This window comes from Leucoraja erinacea, chromosome 1, assembly GCF_028641065.1.
Source record: "Leucoraja erinacea ecotype New England chromosome 1, Leri_hhj_1, whole genome shotgun sequence".
Lineage (NCBI taxonomy): Eukaryota > Metazoa > Chordata > Chondrichthyes > Rajiformes > Rajidae > Leucoraja > Leucoraja erinaceus.
The window spans coordinates 23,955,631-23,979,481 of NC_073377.1; the positions used below are offsets into that span (position 1 = coordinate 23,955,631).

Here is a 23,851-nt window from a genome sequence, read left to right on the forward strand (position 1 = left end):
TGTGATGGCCGACAGCAAACACTGTGTGTTCAACTATTTAGTAAGTCCACACTTGAGTGATTTCCCCAAATTTCCTTGAAGAACATGTGAGAACAATAATAAATCAACTTCACACAGACACAAAGTTGGTCAGGTAGCAACTCTGGAGAAAAAGGATGGGTGATGTTTCGGGTCGGGACCCTTCAGATCTGCAGTTCCTTTCTACACATTTGTATGCTTCCTTATTCCGCAGGTAAAGGAATGGCTTCTGACATTGGATCAGACAGGTGATTCTCCAGTGCAATGATGGGAAATTCCAAGAAAACTGATTCCCTCCCCTGGATGCCAATGGCTGAGTGTGGTCACAGATATGGCAATATGTGTAGTTCATTACATCACAGATTTACACTGAGCCCGTGTTAATCCAGGACTACGTTTTTTTTTTTTAAATCTAATGCTAATCATTCCTGTTGGAATTGGAGGCCTTACCTGCGAAATTTAATCTCCATCAAAATATACTGAAAAGCTTAAAATAAAGATATAACGTGCTCAACCAAGTCAGCAGGTCTCTGGAGAACATGGTAGGTTAAATTTTGGGTCGGGAACCTTCAGACATTGGGATGAGAGGAGTGCGGGGTGGGGGGGGAGGGTGTGGAGAGAGAAAGCCTGCTGAGTCATAGGTGGATAGCAAGGTAGAGGGTTTGGATAGATGGGTAGAAAAAGCCAGAGATGAAAAAAACAGTAGGTGTGAGATAAGGCTAGAAAATGTGCAAATGTGAAGCCATTTAAAGGATGTAGGTGGAGGAGCTGGGAGATGGGGGGGACGTGGAAGGGGAGAAATGGATGTTAATACAGGTCGGGTACAGGGAAGAGATGAGAAAAAGTGGGGCAGGGTGAGAAGATGAGGGAGTCTTTTAATTTAATCGACTGCATTTAGTATTCCCGATGTGGCGTCCATTACATCGATGAGACCAAGTTCGCTGGCTCGAAGGGCTGAATGGCCTCCTCCTGCACCTATGTTCTATGATACACTGGGAGACCATTTTGCCAAACACATTTTGCCCAACACGTGACAAGTCCTACAGTAAGATTGTTACACCTAAGGTACGGTGAGAAAGGGAAGGAAACATCCCCTGGTGTTGTACCTCTTGTGAACAGGTTCACCCACTTAGAAGCTGTCGGGAGAGAAGACGTTAATACACTGAGCGGCGGACTGGCTTGCAAAGCAAAAAGTGCTGTTGAGCCAAAACCAAAAAGGAGACTCCATTGTGAGAGGTACAGACAGGGGTTTCTGTAGCAACAGACGGGATTCGAGGATGGTATGCTGCCTCCCTGGTGCCAGGATCCAGGATGTCACGGACAGAGTGCAGAAAATCCTCAGGGGAGAAGGGAGGGGGGTGTCAAATGGGATAAAGGACAGAGTTAAAGTGAAAGGGAGTAAAGGGATAGTTAATGACCCCAGGATTAATGGGAAAGAACGCTCACAAAGGGATTGGAGAGTATGGCCAAGTGTAATAGGGATCGATGTGAAAGGTGAGATGCGTAAGGAATTAAAAATATTGTATATGATTGCGCGAAGTATAAGAAGTAAAGTAGATGAGCTTGAGACTCAGTTAGAGGTTGGTAGATATGACATTGTGGGGATCACTGAGACGTGGCTGCAGGAGGATCGGGCCTGGGAACTTAATATTCAGGGTTATACATCCTATAGAAAGGACAGACAGGTGGTCAGAGGAGGGGGGTTAGCTCTGCTGGTGAGGGATAGAATTCAGTCCCTTGCAAGGGAAGACATAGGGACTGACGAGGTAGAGTCACTGTGGATTGAGTTGAGGAATTGGAAAGGCAAGAAGACACTAATTGGTGTTATCTACAGACCCCAAATAGTAGCCCGGATGTAGGGTGTAAGTTGCAGCAGGAGTTAAATCTGGCATGTAACAAAGGTAATGCCACTGTGGTGATGGGGGATTTCAATATGCAGGTAGACTGGGAAAATCAGGTTGGTTCAGGACCCCAAGAAAGAGAGTTTGTAGAGTGCCTCCGAGATGGATTCTAAGAGCAGCTTGTAATGGAGCCGACCAGAGAAAAGGCAATTCTGGATTTAGTGTTGTCCAATGAACCAAATTTGATAAGAGAACTCGAGGTAAAGGAACCGCTTGGAGGTAGTGGTCATAATATGATTAGTTTTAATCTGCAATTTGAGAAGGAGAAGGTTAAATCGGAAGTGTCAAGGTAGACTGGAAAGGGATTCTAGCAGGAATGACGGTGGAACAGCAGTGGCAGGAATTTCTGGCCATAATCTGGAAGATGCAGGATCATTTCATTCCAAAAAGGAAGAAAGATTCTAAGGAGAGTAGGAGGCAACTGTGGCTAACAAGAGAAGTTAGGGATAGAATAAAACTAAAATAAAAGATGTATAACACAGCAAAGTGTACCCGGAAGACAGAGGATTGGGAAACTTTCATAGGACAACAGAAGGAAACAAAACGGGCAATACGGGCTGAAAAGATGAAGTACGAGGGGAAGCTGGCCAGGAATATAAAGAAGTACAGTAAAAGCTTCTTTAGATATGTTAAGGGAAAAAGAAGAGCAAAGTCAAATGTGGGTCCCTTGAAGGCAGACACGGGTGAAATTATTATGGGGAACAAGGAAATGGCAGAAGAGTTGAACAGGTACTTTGGATCTGCCTTCATTAAGGAAGACACATAGATACATAGACATACATAGAAAATAGGTGCAGGAGTAGGCCATTCGGCCCTTTGAGCCTGCACCGCCATTCAATATGATCATGGCTGATCATCCAACTCGGTATCCCATACCTGCCTCCTCTCCATACCCCCTGATCCCTTTAGCCACAAGGGCCACATCTAACTCCCTCTTAAACATAGCCAATGAACTGGCCTCAACTACCTTCTGTGGCAGAGAATTCCAGAGATTCACCACTCTCTGTGAAAAATGTTTTCTCATCTCAGTCTTAAAGGATTTCCCCCTTATCCTTAAGCTGTGACCCCTTGTCCTGGACTTCCCCAACATCGGGAACAATCTTCCTGCATCTAGCCTGTCCAACCCCTTTAGAATTTTGTACGTTTCTATAAGATCCCCCCTCAATCTCCTAAATTCTAGTGAGTATATGCCGAGTCTATCCAGTCTTTCTTCATATGAAAGTCCTGACATCCCAGGAATCAGTCTGGTGAACTTTCTCTGCACTCCCTCCATGGCGATAATGTCCTTCCTCAGATTTGGAGACCAAAACTGCACGCAATACTCCTGGTGTGGTCTCACCAAGACCCTGTACAACTGCAGTAGAACCTCCCTGCTCCTATACTCAAATCCTTTTGCTATGAAAGCTAACATACCATTCGCTTTCTTCACTGCCTGCTGCACCTGCATGCCTACTTTCAATGACTGGTGTACCATGACACTCAGGACTCGTTGCATCACCCCTTTTCCTAATCGGCCACCATTTAGATAAGTCTGCTTTCCTGTTTTTGCGACCAAAGTGGATAACCTCACATTTATCCACATTATACTGCATCTGCCAAACATTTGCCCACTCACCCAGCCTATCCAAGTCACCTTGCAGTCTCCTAGCATCCTCCTCGCAGCTAACACTGCCCCCCAGCTTAGTGTCATCCGCAAACTTGGAGATGTTGGAGACACAACCAATCTCCCAGAAGTACTGGAGGACAGAGGATCTCAGGGGGTAGAGGAACTGAAAGAAATTTTCATTCGGCGAGAAATAGTATTGGGTAGGCTAATGGGACTGAAGGATGATAAATCCCCAGGGTCTGCATCCCAGGATCCTCAGGGAGGTGGCTCTAGAAATAGTGGACACATTGGTGAACATTTTCTTATGTTCAATAGATTCAGGATCAGTTCCAGTGGATTGGAGGATAGCTAAAGTTATCCCACTTTTCAAGAAAAGAGCGAGAGATAAAACGGGGAAATACAGACCAGTTAGCCTGACTACGGTGGTGGGAAAGATGCTGGAGTCAATTATTAAAGAGGTAATAATGGGGCATTTGGATAGCAGTAAAAGGATTAGTCCAAGTCAGCATATATTTATGAAAGGAAAATCATGCTTGACTAATCTTCTGGAATTTTTTGGATTAAGGGGTGCCAGTGGATGTAGTGTATCTAGACTTTCAGAAAGCCTCTGATAAGGTCCCGCACGGGAGACTGGTAACTAAAATTAGAGCACATGGTATTGGGGTTAGGGTGTTGACGAGGATAGAAAATTGGTTGACAGGCAGGAAGCAAAGAGTAGGAGTGAAGGGGTCCTTTTCATAATGGCAGCCAATGGCGAGTGGAGTGCCGCAAGGCTCAATTTCTTGGTTTCTTGGTCCTCCAAAATATTCCAAATGGAATTTAATGGAATTTAAACTGGAGATGTTGGGGCTGCAACTGTTTACCATATTTATTAATGATTTGGAAGAGGGAATTAGGAGTAACACGAGCAAGTTTGCGGATGATACAAAGCTGGGTGGCAGTGTGAACTGTGAAGAGGTTGTTGGGAGGTTGCAGGGTGAACTGGACAGGTTGAGTGAATGGGCAGATGCGTGGCAGATGCAGTATAATAATATAGATAAATGTGAGGTTATCCACTTGGTGGCAAAAACAAGGGGGCAGATTATTATCTCAAAGGGGTTAGGTTAGGTAAGGGGGTGGTACAGTGAGAACTGGGTGTCCTTGTACACCAGTCACTGAAAGTTGGCGTGCAGGTACAGCAGGCAATGAAGAAAGCTAATGGAATGTTGGCCTTCATAACAAGAGGATTTCAGTATAGGAGTAAAGAGGTTCTTCTACAGTTGTATAGGGCTCCTCTAAGACCACATCTGGAGTATTGTGTACAGTTCTGGTCTCCTAATTTGAGGAAGGACATCCTCGTGATTGAGGCAGTGCAGCGTAGGTTCATGAGATTGATCCCTGGGATGGTGGGACTGTCATATGAGAAAAGATTGAAAAGACTAGGCTTGTATTCACTGGAGTTTAGAAGGATGAGAGGGATTTTTATAGAAACTTATAAAAGTACTGGACAAGCTAGATGCAGGAAAAATGTTCCCAATGTTGGGCGAGTCCAGAACCAGGGGCCACAGTCTTGGAATAAAGGGGAGGCCATTTAAGACTGAGGCGAGAAAAAACCTTTTAACCCAGAGAGTTGCGAATTTGTGGAATTCCCTGCCACGGAGGGCAGTGGAGGCCAAATCACTGGATGGATTTAAGAGAGAGTTAGATAGAGCTCTGGGGGCTAGTGGAGTCAAGGGATATGGGGAGAAGTCAGGCACGGGTTATTGATTGGGGACGATCACCCATGATCACAATGAATGGCGGTGCTGGCTCGAAGGGCCGAATGGCGTCCTCCTGCACCTATTTTCTATGTTTCTATGTTTCACTTGTGCTTAGTCCACCAAGGTCTGCCAAATCCCCCGCTTGCTAACCATTTTAACTCCTCTTGCCATTCCCCTACCGACCTTTCTTTATTTGGGCCTCCACCATTGCCAAAGTGAAATCACGCTAACTGGATGAACAGCACCTCATATTCTGCTTGGGTAGCTTATAACCTAATGATATGAACATTGAAATCTTCAATTTTAAGTAACTATTTTACAAACAAACCCTCCCGCTCCTTTTCCCCCCACTTTTACCCCTCTCTTCTTTGCGTCCCACTCCCCTCCATCTTGCCACCTATATATCTTGGTCTGGCTTCGTAATTCCTACCTCCTCTATCCCTATCCTTATCTCATACGTTTTGAATTTTAATTGCTGGGCTTTTTCCAACTATCTCCCCCCCCCCCCCCTCCCCCAACACACACACCTGTATCCATCTATTATTTGCCAGGCTTTGTCTTGTCATCATATCTCTTCCAGCGGCTACCTGACCAGCTGAGTTACTCCAGCATTTTTAGGGGGGAGTTTTTGTACAACAGCACCTACAGTTCCTTGTGTCTCTATATTGAAAATTAATTGCTTAAATTAAAATATGATAAAGTCAAAACACAAAACCAATAGAAAATCATAAGATCATAAATGATAGGAACAGAATTAGGCCATTCGGCCTGTCTACTCCGCCATTCAATCATGGCTGATCTCCCTCCTAATCCCATTCCCCTGCCTTCTCCCCATAACCTCTGACACCCATACTAATCAAGAATCTCTCTATCTCAGCCTTAAAACTATCCACTGACTTTGCCTCCACAGCCTTCTGTGGCAAAGAATTCCACTGATTCACCATCCTCTGACTAACAAAATTCCTCCTCATCTCCTTCCTATAAGAGGACACAAATAAACCTGAGACGGGCCCTAATTGCTCAACATATTGTTGTCTTCACCCTTGATGTTGCCAAATAGGCCAGGACCCTCCCTGCCCCATACCCCACCTGGAGTAGAGGCATTCCAAAAAGATGCCTGTCTAATTTAGACCAACCAAATGTAAATGTTAATGGACTGGGAAACCCTGATCTCAAATGATTGTATGTTCTTCATATTATATAATTTGTGAATTAAGAATATGAAGAAGAATATCTTGTCATGAATAATGCCCTAATATAAACATAACTTAAATCCTCACAAGGAATGTAGAAGATCATGGCTCATTAGGTTACTTAATTATTTTACAATGAATACATATTTATGATAAGTCTGCTTTCCTGTTTTTGCGACCAAAGTGGATAACCTCACATTTATCCACATTATACTGCATCTGCCAAACATTTGCCCACTCACCCAGCCTATCCAAGTCACCTTGCAGTCTCCTAGCATCCTCCTCGCAGCTAACACTGCCCCCCAGCTTAGTGTCATCCGCAAACTTGGAGATGTTGGAGACACAACCAATCTCCCAGAAGTACTGGAGGACAGAGGATCTCAGGGGGTAGAGGAACTGAAAGAAATTTTCATTCGGCGAGAAATAGTATTGGGTAGGCTAATGGGACTGAAGGATGATAAATCCCCAGGGTCTGCATCCCAGGATCCTCAGGGAGGTGGCTCTAGAAATAGTGGACACATTGGTGAACATTTTCTTATGTTCAATAGATTCAGGATCAGTTCCAGTGGATTGGAGGATAGCTAAAGTTATCCCACTTTTCAAGAAAAGAGCGAGAGATAAAACGGGGAAATACAGACCAGTTAGCCTGACTACGGTGGTGGGAAAGATGCTGGAGTCAATTATTAAAGAGGTAATAATGGGGCATTTGGATAGCAGTAAAAGGATTAGTCCAAGTCAGCATATATTTATGAAAGGAAAATCATGCTTGACTAATCTTCTGGAATTTTTTGGATTAAGGGGTGCCAGTGGATGTAGTGTATCTAGACTTTCAGAAAGCCTCTGATAAGGTCCCGCACGGGAGACTGGTAACTAAAATTAGAGCACATGGTATTGGGGTTAGGGTGTTGACGAGGATAGAAAATTGGTTGACAGGCAGGAAGCAAAGAGTAGGAGTGAAGGGGTCCTTTTCATAATGGCAGCCAATGGCGAGTGGAGTGCCGCAAGGCTCAATTTCTTGGTTTCTTGGTCCTCCAAAATATTCCAAATGGAATTTAATGGAATTTAAACTGGAGATGTTGGGGCTGCAACTGTTTACCATATTTATTAATGATTTGGAAGAGGGAATTAGGAGTAACACGAGCAAGTTTGCGGATGATACAAAGCTGGGTGGCAGTGTGAACTGTGAAGAGGTTGTTGGGAGGTTGCAGGGTGAACTGGACAGGTTGAGTGAATGGGCAGATGCGTGGCAGATGCAGTATAATAATATAAGTATAAGAAGCAAAGTAGATGAGCTCAGTTAGAGGTTGGTAGATATGACATTGTGGGGATTACTGAGACGTGGCTGCAGGAGGATCGGGCCTGGGAACTTAATATTCAGGGTTATACATCCTATAGAAAGGACAGACAGGTGGTCAGAGGAGGGGGGTTAGCTCTGCTGGTGAGGGATAGAATTCAGTCCCTTGCAAGGGAAGACATAGGGACTGACGAGGTAGAGTCACTGTGGATTGAGTTGAGGAATTGTAAAGGCAAGAAGACACTAATTGGTGTTATCTACAGACCCCAAATAGTAGCCCGGATGTAGGGTGTAAGTTGCAGCAGGAGTTAAAACTGGCATGGAACAAAAGTAATGCCACTGTGGTGATGGGGGATTTCAATATGCAGGTAGACTGGGAAAATCAGGTTGGTTCAGGACCTCAAGAAAGAGAGTTTGTAGAGTGCCTCCGAGATGGATTCTAAAAGCAGCTTGTAATGGAGCCGACCAGAGAAAAGGCAATTCTGGATTTAGTGTTGTCCAATGAACCAAATTTGATAAGAGAACTCGAGGTAAAGGAACCGCTTGGAGGTAGTGGTCATAATATGATTAGTTTTAATCTGCAATTTGAGAAGGAGAAGGTTAAATCGGAAGTGTCAAGGTAGACTGGAAAGGGATTCTAGCAGGAATGACGGTGGAACAGCAATGGCAGGAATTTCTGGGCATAATCTGGAAGATGCAGGATCATTTCATTCCAAAAAGGAAGTAAGATTCTAAGGGGAGTAGGAGGCAACTGTGGCTGACAAGAGAAGTTAGGGATAGAATAAAACTAAAAGAAAAGGTGTATAACACAGCAAAGAGTAGCTGGAAGCCAGAGAATTGGGAAACTTTCATAGGACAACAGAAGGAAACAAAACGGGCAATACGGGCTGAAAAGATGAAGTACGAGGGGAAGCTGGCCAGGAATATAAAGAAGTACAGTAAAAGCTTCTTTAGATATGTTAAGGGAAAAAGAAGAGCAAAGTCAAATGTGGGTCCCTTGAAGGCAGACACGGGTGAAATTATTATGGGGAACAAGGAAATGGCAGAAGAGTTGAACAGGTACTTTGGATCTGCCTTCATTAAGGAAGACACATAGATACATAGACATACATAGAAAATAGGTGCAGGAGTAGGCCATTCGGCCCTTTGAGCCTGCACCGCCATTCAATATGATCATGGCTGATCATCCAACTCGGTATCCCATACCTGCCTCCTCTCCATACCCCCTGATCCCTTTAGCCACAAGGGCCACATCTAACTCCCTCTTAAACATAGCCAATGAACTGGCCTCAACTACCCTCTGTGGCAGAGAGTTCCAGAGATTCACCACTCTCTGTGAAAAATGTTTTCTCATCTTGGTCTTAAAGGATTTCCCCCTTATCCTTAAGCTGTGACCCCTTGTCCTGGACTTCCCCAACATCGGGAACAATCTTCCTGCATCTAGCCTGTCCAACCCCTTTAGAATTTTGTACGTTTCTATAAGATCCCCCCTCAATCTCCTAAATTCTAGTGAGTATATGCCGAGTCTATCCAGTCTTTCTTCATATGAAAGTCCTGACATCCCAGGAATCAGTCTGGTGAACTTTCTCTGCACTCCCTCCATGGCGATAATGTCCTTCCTCAGATTTGGAGACCAAAACTGCACGCAATACTCCTGGTGTGGTCTCACCAAGACCCTGTACAACTGCAGTAGAACCTCCCTGCTCCTATACTCAAATCCTTTTGCTATGAAAGCTAACATACCATTCGCTTTCTTCACTGCCTGCTGCACCTGCATGCCTACTTTCAATGACTGGTGTACCATGACACTCAGGACTCGTTGCATCACCCCTATATATCTTGGTCTGGCTTCGTAATTCCTACCTCCTCTATCCCTATCCTTATCTCATACGTTTTGAATTTTAATTGCTGGGCTTTGTCCAACTATCTCCCCCCCCCCCCCCTCCCCCAACACACACACCTGTATCCATCTATTATTTGCCAGGCTTTGTCTTGTCATCATATCTCTTCCAGCGGCTACCTGACCAGCTGAGTTACTCCAGCATTTTTAGGGGGGAGTTTTTGTACAACAGCACCTACAGTTCCTTGTGTCTCTATATTGAAAATCACACAAAACCAATAGAAAATCATAAGATCATAAATGATAGGAACAGAATTAGGCCATTCGGCCCATCTACTCCGCCATTCAATCACGGCTGATCTATCTCTCCCTCCTAATCCCATTCCCCTGCCTTCTCCCCATAACCTCTGACACCCATACTAATCAAGAATCTCTCTATCTCTGCCTTAAAACTATCCACTGACTTTGCCTCCACAGCCTTCTGTGGCAAAGAATTCCACTGATTCACCATCCTCTGACTAAAGAAATTCCTCCTCATCTCCTTCCTATAAGAGGACACAAATAAACCTGAGCCGGCCCTAATTGCTCAACATATTGTTGTCTTCACCCTTGATGTTGCCAAATAGGCCAGGACCCTCCCTGCCCCATACCCCACCTGGAGTAGAGACAGTCCAAAAAGATGCCTGTCTAATTTAGACCAACCAAATGTAAATGTTAATGGACTGGGAAACCCTGATCTCAAATGATTGTATGTTCTTCATATTATATAATTTGTGAATTAAGAATATGAAGAAGAATATCTTGCCATGAATAATGCCCTAATATAAACATAACTTAAATCCTCACAAGGAATGTAGAAGATCATGGCTCATTAGGTTACTTAATTATTTTACAATGAATACATATTTATGATTAATCATATTATTAGAACAATTTACACAATTTCAATATCGACGTGTAAAGTTACGACAGCAGATTATAGGCATTTTGATCAAAATGAAAGGGCAATGTTACAAACATTTTCAACAAATAAAGGGAGTTTACATTTATCACCACAAGGTTCTTGCAAATTTCTACAGAATTATTGCTTCAGAGTAGCAATTTGTTGGCAGTGCAGGCATCCATTTAAATTGCCTCAGCTCTGAGGGAAGTAGGGTCCTTGGGCTGCCAGGAGGCAAGGCAGACATTAGAATAGACAATGTGCTGACAGCAACTGGGTCACAGGGGGCCTTGATTCAAATCCACTCAAACTCTCTCCATCTCAGATTGTGATAACTGATCTCGGTGCTTAATGCGTGAGTAACATTTCACTTCCCGTGTGAAATACTGCCAGGGGAAAAGGGAGGTGTAAATGCAGTAAACAATTCCGGAGGGAATTCATCAGCACCTGACTGACTGTATTATATAAGATCATTTCACTTCTGTTATTTTGCAGAATATTCACCTTTAAGATTATAAACTTTTTTTTGACAGGAAGGTAAATAAACGTCTGAGCGTTAGAAATAGCACCCACACATCACAGGAGGGGCAGAATGGGGATCTAACACATCAGACAACTATTACAGATAATTCATGCCCAGACTCTCAGGTATGCTGATGATTGCACTTGATTCCCAAATTTCAGCATTTTTCTTTAGCTATACTATCTAGTATAGGGTTTACAACAATTTAATTCCCCATGGCTGCTACATTTTTGACTGCAGCAGCTGTTTTATTTATATAATTCTTATTAGTCAAGCTTCATCTAAATAGATCCATTGCCTAGTTTGTCTGTTTTTTGTGTGTGAAGGATGTTCGAGTCGAGAATTTGAGAATTGCTGTGTCATTCAGCAGGCCGGCCCTCACACAGCCTGAGCAGAATTGTTCTCTTTCTGCACTAGTGCAGGCAAATTGGCCAAAAAACACGAGGTGCCAAATTGTTACATTTGAGTGTTTTACGTGATTTGCATTACAATCTTAGTCGATTATGTAAGTACCATTGCTAAATCAGCACTTATCTTCAAATGTTAACCTTTTTTTATTTTATTTTAATTCCACAGATTTAAAATCACTGCACATAGGATTTCTTGCTTAGGTAAATTTTGTTGTTATTTCAATGTTTTATATACTCTCTTTTGACATTACCTTTGATATATCTTGTTACAGGCCGTCCCCGGATTAAGAATGTCCAACCTATGGACATCCCTACATACGATCAAGCCCCATAATATTAAATTAAGAAGTCCAACGTAAGTACATACATTCATTTCTATGAACAGCAGAACTTTTTTCTCTCTCTCCTTTTAGTAATTAATTATTTATTATCAGTCATATTTGCTATTAATACAATTACTAATATATTCATTAATCATTCATTACAATACTGAGGACGTGTGGCTTACCATAGCGAGTGATTATTGTGTAATTTTTGATGTACGGACACCTTTAAAAACAGAAATGATTAGTTACAGGCTTTGACCTGTGCTGCACGTTCACTTTGTGAGATTCCTTTTACCTCGGCAATATTGCTAAAATAAGCTGTTATGTGGTGGTGAGTACATGGAACGAGCTGCCAGTGGAGGTAGTTGAGACAGGTACTGTAACAACATGGTTAGCAAAGGTTTAGAGGATATGGGCCAACCAGTTGGGACGTGTAGATGGGGCATCCTGGTCAGCATGAACAAGTTGTGCCAAAGGACCTGGTTCACTGGTATGACTTATTTAAAAGACATCTGGACGGGTGTAATGATAGGAAATGTTTAGAGGAATCTGGGGCATATGCGGAGCTTTTGGAATTAGTGTAGATGTGGCATCTTGGTCAGCATGGGCAGGTTGAACTGAAGGTCCAGTATCCATGCTATGTGTTTAAGAAGGAACTGCTATGTGTGTCTATGACAAAGAAACACTGTTTTAGTGTTCGTAGTTAAAAGATAAAAACTGGTAAGGAGATTGGGGAGAATTTCCAGATTTGTTTTGTTCAATGTAAATACATTAGGGAACTAATCTGTCTCAAATTACTGGGTGACAGTGAGTGCAATAAGATCACCAAATCCACTGAGTATCATAAAGGTTCTTAAAATAGAACAATACAGCACAAGAACACGCCTTTTGGCCCGCAATGTATGAGCCGAACATGATGCTAAGACCATTATTTATCTACCTGCACAGAACCCATATCCCTACATTTTCAGCATATTCATTTGCCTATCCAAAAACCTTTTAAATGCAACTAATTAACCAGCACATTGATGGTACTCACCACCATCTGTGTAAAAAACAAATTACAATCTCCCTTGATCTTGCTCCTCTCACCTTACAACTATGCCCATTTGGTATTTCATTTTCCATCCTGGAAAATTGATTCTTTTTTGTTTTATTTATTTTATTAGAAGTTAATACAGTACAGTGGAACCTAATTTTAGGTTCCAACTATGTCATACCGTAATCCATTCTATGTACAACCTCTAGTTTTATGTTATGAAAAGGAAGTAAGCAAGACAAGAAAAAGAAAACAATAGAAAGAGGAAAAAGTGGAAAAATAGATGGTAGAGAATAGAAAAACGTGAAGTGTGTATATAAAAAATAAAAAATAAAACGGAAAAGTGGAAAGTAGAAATAGAAGAGAAGGCCCCTTAAAAGAGAATTTTTCAAATCTGTATTCGGAGATGTAGCTCTATCCGCGTCATGAACTGAAATCAGCAATCTTTACGGTACCGCTGCATCACATGATTCCAAAAAGTCGATGAAAGGAGACCAACTCCTTAAGAATTGGTCATATTTATCTATTAGTCCGTCTCATTTCTTCAAGGCATGCTATGTCCATCATATTCCTAATCCACATTTTAACAGTTGGTATGGTTGTATTTTTCCAAAATTTAAGTATCAAAATTGATTCTGACTGTCTCTATGCCTCTCATCCTTATTATATAGTTCTATCAGGTTTCTCCACAATCTTCGGCGTTCCAGATAAAATTATTTGTCAGCCCACCCTCTCCGTGTGGCTAATACCCACTTAATCTAGGCATCATTCTGATAAACCACCTCTGCACCCTTTCCAAAACCTCCACACCCTGTGGCGACCAGAATTGCACACAATACTCCAAATATGACCCAACCAAAGTCCTCTGAAGCTGCGTCATGACTTTCTGACTCTTGCATTCAATGCCTGTCCTATGAATGCAAGCATACCATATTCTTTCTTTTCCATTCTCTCTACTTATGTTGGCACTTTCAGGGAGTTATGGACTTGGACACAGTATCAATCTGTACATCAATGTTGTTCAGGGTCATGCCATTAATTGTATATTTCCGCCATACATTTGACCTCCCAAAGTTCAACACCTCACACTTGCTCAAATTAAACTTCATTTTCTGCCCATTTCTATAGCTGATCTATATTCCACCATATATACTTTGACAACCTTCCTCACATTCCACAACCCCAGCAATTTTAGTGTCATGTACTAACCAACTAATTTATGTTTACATCAAGTCATGTATACATATCACTATCAGCAGTTGTCCCAGAACAGAATCCTGTGGAATTACACTCACCACAGACCTCCAACCTGAATATTGTCCCTCCACCAAAGCCCTCTGTTTTCTATCAGTAAGCCTGTTCTAAATTCAACCAGGTCATTATTAATGTGTAAGAAAGAACTCTAGATGCTGGTTAAATCATAGATAGACACAAAATGTTGGAGTAACTCAGCAGGATAGACAGCATCTCTGGAGAAAAGGTGATGAGTGACGTTTCGGGTCGAGACCCTTCTTCAGACTGATGGCCCCTCCTCCTTCCAAGTTCTCCCACCAGTCTTCCCATCTCCGACTACATTTTATCTCTGTACCGCCCACTCCTCAGACATCAGTCTGAAGAAGGGTCTTGACCCAAAACGTCACCCATTCCTTTTTTCCAGAGATGCCACCTGTCCCGCTGAGTTACTCCAGCATTTTGTGTCTATCAGGTCATTATTAATGCCGCGCATCTTAATTTTCTTGATCAGCCTACCACGGGGGACTTTATCAAATAGTTTCCTAAAATCCATGTCGACAACATCTACTGCCCAACCTTCATCGATCACCTTCATCATCTCCTCAAAGAAATTGATCAAGTTAGTAAGACATGACCTGCTGTGTACAGAGCCAAGCTGATTGTTCTTAATTAACCCATGCTCTTCCAAATGGAAGCAAATCTTATCCCGAAGAATCCTCTCCAGTAGTTTCCCTGCCACTGACGTGAGGCCCCCTAGCCAATAATTCACTGAATTCTCTCTACTTCCCTTCTTAAATAAAGCAACAACATTAGCTACTCTCATTGTGCTCCGGGACCTCACCTGTGCCTAAAGAAGGCGCAAAGATCTTCGTCAAGGCTCCCGCAATCTCCTCTCTTGCCTCGCTTAATAATTTGGGATAAATCCCATCAGGTCCTGAGGGTTTATCCATCTTAAGGCTCTTCTGGAGCACCAACACCTACTCCTTCTTAATCTCAAACTGCCCTTGCATATTAGTGTTCACCACTGATCTTACTGTCCACCATGTCATTCCCCTTGGTGATGACATAGAACAAATAAATAAATAGGTGCAGGAGTAGGTCATTCGGCCCTTTGAGCCAGCACCGCCATTCAATCTCATGGCTAATCATCCAAAATCAGTACCTCGTTCCTGCTTTCTCCTCATATCCTTTGATTCCATTAGCCCTAAGAGCTATATCTAACTCTCTCAAAAACATCTAGTTAATTGACCTCCACTGCCTTCTGTGGCAGAGAATTCCACAGATTCACAACTCTCTGGGTGAAAATGTATTTCCTCCTCTCAATTCTAAATGGCCTACCCCTTATTCATACATTGTGACACCTTGTTCTGGACTCCCCCAACATTGGGAAACATTTTCCTGTATCTAGCCTGTCCAATCCTTTAAGAATTTTATGTGTTTTTATAAAAATCTTTCTCATCCTTCGAAATTCCAGTAAATACAAGCCCAGCCGACCCATTCTTTCATCATATGTCTGTCCCACCATCCCGGGAATTAACCTGGTGAACCTACATTGTACTCCCTCATGAGCAATAATGTCCTTCCTTAAATTAGGAGACCAAAATTGCACACAATACTCCAGGTACGGTGTCACCAGGGCCCTGTACAACTGCAGGAGGACCTTCTTGCTCCTAAACTCAACTCCTCTTGTTATGAAGGCCAACATGCCATTAGCTTTCTTCACTGCCTGCTGTACCTGCATGCTTACTTTCAGTGACTGATGTACAAGCACACCCAGGTCTCGTTGCACATCCCCTTGTCCTCGTCTGACACCATTCAGATAATAATCTGCCTTCCTGTTCTTGCCACCAAAGTGGACAACCTCACATTTATCCATAGTATACTGCCATCTGCCATGCATCTGCCCACTCACCCAACCTATCCAAGTCATCCTGCAGCCTCATAGCATCCTCCTCACAGCTCACACTGCCACCCAGCTTTATGTCATCCTCAAACTTGGAGATGTTGCATTTAATTCCCTCGTCTAAATCGTTAATATGTATTGTAAATAACCGGGATCCCATCACCGAGCCTTATGGCACCCCACTAGTCACTGCCTGCCATTCTGAAAAGAATGAAAAGGTCCCGTTTATTCCTAATTGCTTCCTGTCTGCCAACCAGTTCTCTATCCATGTCAATACCTTCCCCCGAATACCATGCGCTCTAATTTTGTACACTAATCTCTTGTTTGTGACTTTGTCAAAGGCTTTTCCGGTAGGCGGCTCGGCTCTGGCCAGCAGCGGCCTCTGCAGCCTGTCCGCGTTTTTATTATTTTTTGTCTGTTTTTATGTAGTTTTTGTTATTTTATGTTGGGGTGTGTGTGTGTGGGGGGATGGGGGTGGGAGGGGAAACTTTTGAATCTCTCCCTGCACTGGAGACCCGACCTTTTCTCGTCGGGTCTCAGGTGTCGTTGAGGCCGCAACGAGGAGCGGCCTCCAACGGGAAGAAGCCGGGGACTCTGGTGCCGACTCACCGTTGCTGTCGCTGAGCTGGCCGAGACCGGAGCGGGTGGAGCGGTGGAGGAGCGCTGCTCCTGCTGCTGCTGCCGATGCCGCTGCTGAGTCGGAGGCTGCTGCTGCGGGTCTGCGGACGGCGGGAACCGGGAGCCCGCGGCTCCCTGGAGGGAGACCGCTTTTCGGGGCTCCTGCAACGGCGACTTCCCCCGCCCGAGTTGCGGGGTCGAAGAGCTCCTGGAGCGGGGCCTAACACCATTGCCCCGCGTGGCTGGAACGGCCGCGGGACTTTGCGAGCGCACACCGGGCGCTCCAACACCAAGACCCGGTGTGCGACCTCGCACCACCCGGCGTGGCTTCAATGGCCGCGGGACAATCGCCATCGCCAGCCGGGGGCTTTGACTTTGACTCTGACATCGGGGGGGGGGGGGAGAACAGTGGAGAGAGAAGTTTTTTTTGGCCTTCCATCACAGTTATGTGATGGATGTTTATGTTAAATGTAATTATGTTGTGTCTGGGGTCTATTTGTGTGTAATGTATGGCTGCAGAAACGGCATTTCGTTTGGACCTCCAGGGGTCCAAATGACAATTAAATTGACTCTTGACTCGCTTGACTTTTGCAGATATAAATAATTTGTTTAGTTTCCCACCTACATCCCCAGACGCCATGCACAAATTAATTCCTTTATCCTTGAACGTTCCTACCTGTTCCCTGGTTATCCTATTGTTTTAAATATGGGTATAAAAAACATTGGGATTTTCTTTAATTTGATTTGCCAAGCCATTTGATAGCCCCTTTTTGACCATTCTAATTATCTGCATGTGTTATTTCCTCCTTCCTTCATATTCCTCAAAGGCTCTACCTAATTCAACCTCTTAATCTCATGCATTTCCTTTTACTTTTTGACTAAATTTACAACTTCTTTGGAAATGCAAGATTCCCTTACTTTGTCACTCTTATCCCACCTCCTTACTGGAACATGCCTGTTCTGAATATTGATCAACTGGCCTTTAATATATACCCACATATCAGATGTAGTCTTGCCCAACAACAATTACTTCCAGTGTACATTCCGAGCTCCACCTAATTAACAATTGTAGGTTGCCTTACTCTAATTTAGTGCCTTCCCGCAAGGTCCACCAAAAGCACCTGTCCAAAAAAGCTCTTCAGCTGAAACACCAGTCCCTGGCCAGTCTCATTTTCCAACACAAGGTCCAGTATGTTACCTTCTTAGGTTGAACTGTCCACATGCTGTTTCAATAATCCTCTTGGATACACCTCATGAAATTCTGTTCCATCTAACCCATTTGCACTGAGCAAGTCCCAATCAATATTGGGGAAAATCACCCAGTTAGACAGCCCTGTTGCTTTGGCATCTTTTGATAATCTGTCTACATATCTGTTCCTCTATCTCCATTTGTTATTGTGGTACAATCCCATTGGAGTGCTTGCACCTTTCATATTTCCAAGCTGTCTACACCCATACTGCCTCTGTAGATGGACCCTCCATTATATCCTCTCTGAGTGCCACTGTGACTGTCTCCCTGGTCATTAGTGTAATTCCTCCACCTCTTGCCTCCCTCTCGATCGCGTCTGAAACATTGAAACCCTGGAACATTGAGCCGCCATTCATGTCCCTCCCACAACCACGTTTCCACAATGGCCACAACATCTTGGTAGGTAGAATATTAGAGAGTTAGAGGGTTCATTTGTAGGGTTCTACTTGTAATTGTTTTCTGAACTTCACAGAGAAGCATCCACTGCTTGCTAGCCTTCAATTTCCCATGGAGGTAGTTTAAGGGAATGTGTTTCTTTGCAGATAAATGTCACTCTTTCTCCAGGGCAGGCATGGCTCCAATTGAGTTAGCCATTGACTCAATATCTTTCTAGAGGAAATTGGTTATTAAAGATATCAATCAAATCCTGTTATTCTGCATCATATCACTATTTAAATAAGCAGCCTTGACTAATGACCCAACAGGTTTTTCAAATCCTTAGTGAATCTTAGGACAGTTCCCTCCGATTTTGCAAAAATAAATCGCCAATATTCAGTTTTCCAGGCAACGTACTTGATTTTACATAAGGCTTCTATTCCATTTCAACACTCTTTCGGACACAATAGACAATGAACGAAGCATCTGGTGAATTAGAGGATATAAGCCGCTCCTCTGTCTCTTGACAATTCATACCAAACAACTAAATACTTAATAAAATATAACCCATGAGGCAACTATCACAAAGTAAAATAACATTGGCATCATGAGTAGGAAGGAAGTGCAGATGCTGGTTTACACCAAAGATAGACATAAAATGCTGCGACTTGAAACGTCGCCCATTCCTTCTCTCCAGCGATGCGCCCTGTACCACTGAGTTACTCCAGCATTTTGTATCTATTGTTGGCATCATGAGTCTTGTGCTGTCCAAACGGGTCAGGATTTGGCCTAAAGCTCCCGCAAATTATTGTTTGTAGAAAGATACTTTGTTGTACTTTGCGTATTACCGCTGAAACAGCTGTTTATTTTAAGCCAAAGAAGCAGAGAACTGTCCTCAGATGCCAATCAGATCTATTGTGTAGGAAGGAACTACAGATGCAGGTTTAATTCGAAGATAGACACAAAAAGCTGGAGTATATCAGCAAGTCTGGCAGCATCTCTAGAGAGAAGGAATAGATGACATTTCAGATCACTCCAGAGTTAAACGCTCAGTTTCTCCAGCTTTTTGTGCCTATCTCCAATCAATCTATTCCTGTTTTGCAGATTGTATTCTCAACAAAGAAAGAAATCCACAATTTCCCATTGCCAACTCCATATTTGTTTGGCCTCTACATTAAAATATTATTTTAACACTGGAGAATTAAACACTTTTCAATTTTGGATACCTAACAATGCATCTTTTAACCAGCCTTGGTAGAGCTCCGATGCTATATCTAATAACCCTGAAAATAGACATGAGGATTGCAATATGCATCTCATCCACATCCCTTCCATGTAAGGTCAAGCTGCACTCCCACTTGGCACTAATCACACAATTCAATGGTTGGTCACCAAGTGGGAGCCAATATATTGAACACCAATTAGCACCAATTAAAGCTAGCATGTTTGAGGTCATCCTGTAACCCTAAAGGGGAATGCATTGTACAGTAGCTAGCACTAGAGCTGGGGTCGAGGGAAGAGCGTTCACGTCGCGGCCCTGTTTCCACTAATCTTTCCACCTCCAAGCACAAGAAGCGCAAGACAGACACCATTGCATGAAGATGCCGAGAAGTGTGGTCAGCTCTGGCTGCACAACTTCTAATCTTGTGTGTACTCGATAAGAAGAAGAAGCACTAGGTGCGGGCAGACATTTCCCAACCAAAGTTGACTGGGAAAACTCAAAAATGGAGCAGTCAATGAAAGAATGTTTATGGACACTGCACCAAGGAGGAGGAAAAGTGGAAGAATGTCCCACATCTGAGGAGAACCTTGTGATTGCAGAAACATACCAGAAGCAAACGTAGCAGATGAAAGCTGGGGGTTCAATGTCCCCAAAAGTATGTAGTCTCATGAGAGGTTAATAGACATAATTGGTTGCCATCTGGATATCCTGCCAACTAGAGAATGTTACATGCTCCTTGTCCTTATTACCGACCTAAATCAACAAAGCTTTGCACACATCACTTCTACAGAACTTTACCCTGATCTCACTCATGACATCCACATCATCTACTAGTCCCACTTGCCTGCACCTCACCCATATCACTTTTCTATCTGTGTACCTGTCCAAGTGCAGTTCACAAGTCATAATTGAACCCACCTCTGTCACTTCCTCTGGTAGCTCGTTCTGTATAAGCAACCTATACGGCGTTCTGGCGGCGGTGACCTGAGTCCGGGGTTCAGCCGCGGGCCAGCGGCTGTGTTCGCTGGACTGGAGGGCGGCAGCTTCGACCACCCCGGGCCGCGGTGTTTGAGCCGGCCCGTTTGCGGGGTTCGGTGAGCCGCGGGACTGTTTGTACCATCGCCCGGTGGGGTATCACCTCAGCGCAGACGGAGAAGAGGAGGGAAGAGACTGCAGCCCTAAGATTTTTGCCTCCACCACAGTGAGGAGGTGCTTGGAGGACTCACTGTGGTGGATGTTAATTTGTGTTTAATGTTGTTTATTATTGTATTATCGTATGTATGACTGCAGGCACGAAATTTCGTTCAGACCGTAAGGCCTGAATGTCAATAAAGGTAATTCTATTCTATTCTATATCTCTGTCTAAAATATATCTGCCTAAAAATGGTGTTCCTCAGGCCCTTTTTAAATTATCCAATTTCAACAAATATTAAACATGTTTTGTCCCCTTTCCAATGCAATGACATCCTTGCAAGGGCAAAAGCATTGAATATGATGGTATCCACAAAACATTGTTCTCTTTCTCATATTTCAGGTCTCCCTCGATTTGCACACTCATTTGATTTATAAGCAGCAAATGATATAAGCATGCCTCGTTTGCTCTCTCCCTACTCCACGTATCAGATAAATCATGACACAGCTTTATTGAAGTCAAGATGCTGCTTTTATGACTTTGGTTAGGTCACATTTAAAGTATTATGTGCAGCTCTGGTCACCCCATTACAGTAATGATGTGGAGGCTTTGGAAAGCGTGCAGAGGAGGTTAGCCAGGATGTTGCCTGGATCAGAGTGTATTAGCTAAAGGGAGAGTTTGGACAGACTTGAATTGTTTTCTCAGGAACGCCAGAGATTGTGGGGTTACCTGATAGAAATATATAACATTTTGAGAGGCATAAATAAGGGTAGACAGTCAGAATCTTTTTCCCAGGATGGGAAAAATCTACTACTAGAGGACATGGCTTTAAGATGAGAGGGAGATGTGTATGGCGAGTTTCTTTACACAGAGGTGGGAGCCTGGACCCGCTGCAGGGGGTGGTGGTTAAAGCAGATACGATAGGGGCATTTAAAATACTTTTGGATCAGCGTATGGATATGCAGGGTATGGAAGGATATGGGTTATGTGCAAGTAGATAAGTGATGATCTTGGCATCATGTTTGGCATGGACACTGTGGGCCGAAGGGCCTGTTCTTGTGCTGTACTATTTCATGTTTTATGACATTCAGAAGACAGTCATGATAAAAGTAAAAAACAGCCTCTCAGCCACCAGCCCCAGTACTGATCTATTGTGACTTAAGAGGAGCAGGATCGACACAAGTAAGGTACTGAGCACCAGTAACCTGCAGCCAAGATAGAGGGAAAAAGAAGCATAGATGCTGGCTTCCTTGAGAGTGAGGTTGCTCAGCCATTTACAGGTGCATGGAACATAGCACAGGAACAGGCCATTTGGCCCACAACATGTGTGCCAAATATGATGCTGACCAACCCTTATCTGCTTGCACATAATCCATATGGCTACGCAGCACAGTGGCACAGCATTAGAGTTGCTGCCGTACAGTGCCAGAGACCCGGGTTCGTACTTGACAATGAGTTATGTACATTCTCCCCGTGACCATGTGGGTTTTTCCCGGGTGCACCGGTTACCTTCCACACTCCAAAGCCGTAGAGGTTTGCAGGTTAATTGGCAACGGTAAAAATTGTAAATTGTCCCCAGCGTGTAGGAGAGTATTAATGTATGGGGATTGCTGGTTGGCATGGACTCGGTGCACCAAGGGGTCTGTTTCCGCATGATATCTCTAAACTAAAGCTAAACTACATTCCCTGCAGGTCCAAGTGCCTAGCCTATCCAACTGCCACTTTCATATCTGTCTCCGGCACCACCCTGGGCTGCGGTTCCATCCACTCACCACCCTTCCTGTAAAGCCAGCCCCTCATATCTCTTTTAAACTTCCCCCTCTCATCTTAAAGCTATGCCCACCACGCCCGCTCTCTCAGGTCAGATAAACAGCTGCTCCTGAGTGGGCCTAAAACTAAGCGGAAGCTCAGAGGGGACCGTGCCTTTGCTGTGTCGGCACCAACATTATGGAACGATCTGCCTCTCCATATTAAACAGGCCTCTTCACTGTCTGTTTTTAAGTCACTTCTAAAAACCCATCTCTTCTCCGTGGCCTTTTATACACAGTAAGAGGTCGACTTTATTTACTTGATTTAATTTCTTTTTTGATTGCTTTATTGCGTGGTTATTATTTTTACTCATGTTTTACGTCTTTTAATTTATTGTTGTATTTTTGCGCTTTATGTGAGTTGTTATGTTATGTTCTGTTATGTTGTCTGTTTATGATGTCTTATTTATTCCACTGTACAGCACTTTGTTCAACATTGGTTGTCTTAAAGTGCTTAACAAATAAAGTTGGATTGGATTGGATTAGTCTTTGACATTTCCACTTTGGGGGAAAAAACTATCGTCCCTATCTATGCCTCTCATCATTTTATAAACTTCAATCAGGCCTTCCGTCAACCTCTGACGCTCCAGAGAAAACAAGTCTGCCCAACCTCTCCTTGTAGCTAAATGGCTTCTAATCCAGGCAGCATTGTAGTCAAAGGTACACAAAAAAACTGGAGAAACTCAGCGGGTGCAGCAGCATCTATGGAGCGAAGGAAATAGGCAACGTTTCGGGCCAAAACCCTTCTTCAGACTGAACCCGCTGCTGCACCCGCTGAGTTTCTCCAGTTTTTTTGTGCACCTTCGATTTTCCACCATCTGCAGTTCCTTCTTAAACAAGCATTATAGTCAACCTCCTCTGCACTCTTTCCAAAGCCTCCACATCCTTAATGTATTGCAGTGACCATGTACCTGTAATCCTCCAACTGCAGCATAACCAACGCTCGATATCACTGCATCATGACTTCCTGATTGTTTATACTCAATGCCCCAACTAATGGTGACAAGCATACCACATGCCTTCTTTACCACATCAGGTGATACTAATGGTGATGGCAAGAGAAGAATGAAATACTGAATGCAGTAGAAAGACAAACGATGTAGTGGTTGTACTGGATGTTGTGCTGGGATTGGTGCATCCTTCCCAGTATATTTGAAGTGGAGGCACGATACACACAACCACTTTGGTGACTTCAGCATAATGATGACGCATCTGATCATAAATGATGACCCGTTGCAGCACAATGGGTCAGCGAGCCATCATCTGACTTTTGTTGTGAAGATCAGATTGTTTCCATGGGAGCTCTGATTGTTGCTTCAATGCCTGTGGATTGCAGCGTGCAACAGTTTCATTGCAGTCCACCTGTCTGTTAGACTCATAGAGTTATAGAGTGACACTGTGTGGAAACTCGCCCACAACCAGCCAACAATGTCCCAGCTACACTTGTCCCACCTGCCTGCATTTGGTCCATATCCCTCCAAA

At 43.5% G+C, this 23,851-nt stretch overlaps 1 protein-coding gene across 3 annotated transcripts in view; it reads left to right on the forward strand.

The window, feature by feature from the left end:
• Positions 1-10,767: 10,767 nt before the first annotated feature.
• The window catches only part of st8sia3 (ST8 alpha-N-acetyl-neuraminide alpha-2,8-sialyltransferase 3), a 93,504-nt gene continuing 80,420 nt past the window's right edge, over positions 10,768-23,851 (forward strand). The window contains exons 1-2 of one of the 3 annotated variants that reach the window (XM_055664028.1): positions 10,768-10,886; positions 11,737-11,819. In XM_055664028.1, the coding sequence (XP_055520003.1) occupies positions 11,755-11,819 (65 nt within the window). In that variant the 5' untranslated portion in view covers positions 10,768-10,886; positions 11,737-11,754. Of the gene's footprint in view, positions 10,887-11,736; positions 11,820-11,944; positions 12,122-22,457; positions 22,608-23,851 lie in introns of those variants that run through there. The other 2 variants (XM_055664417.1, XM_055664278.1) reach the window with 2 other exon arrangements.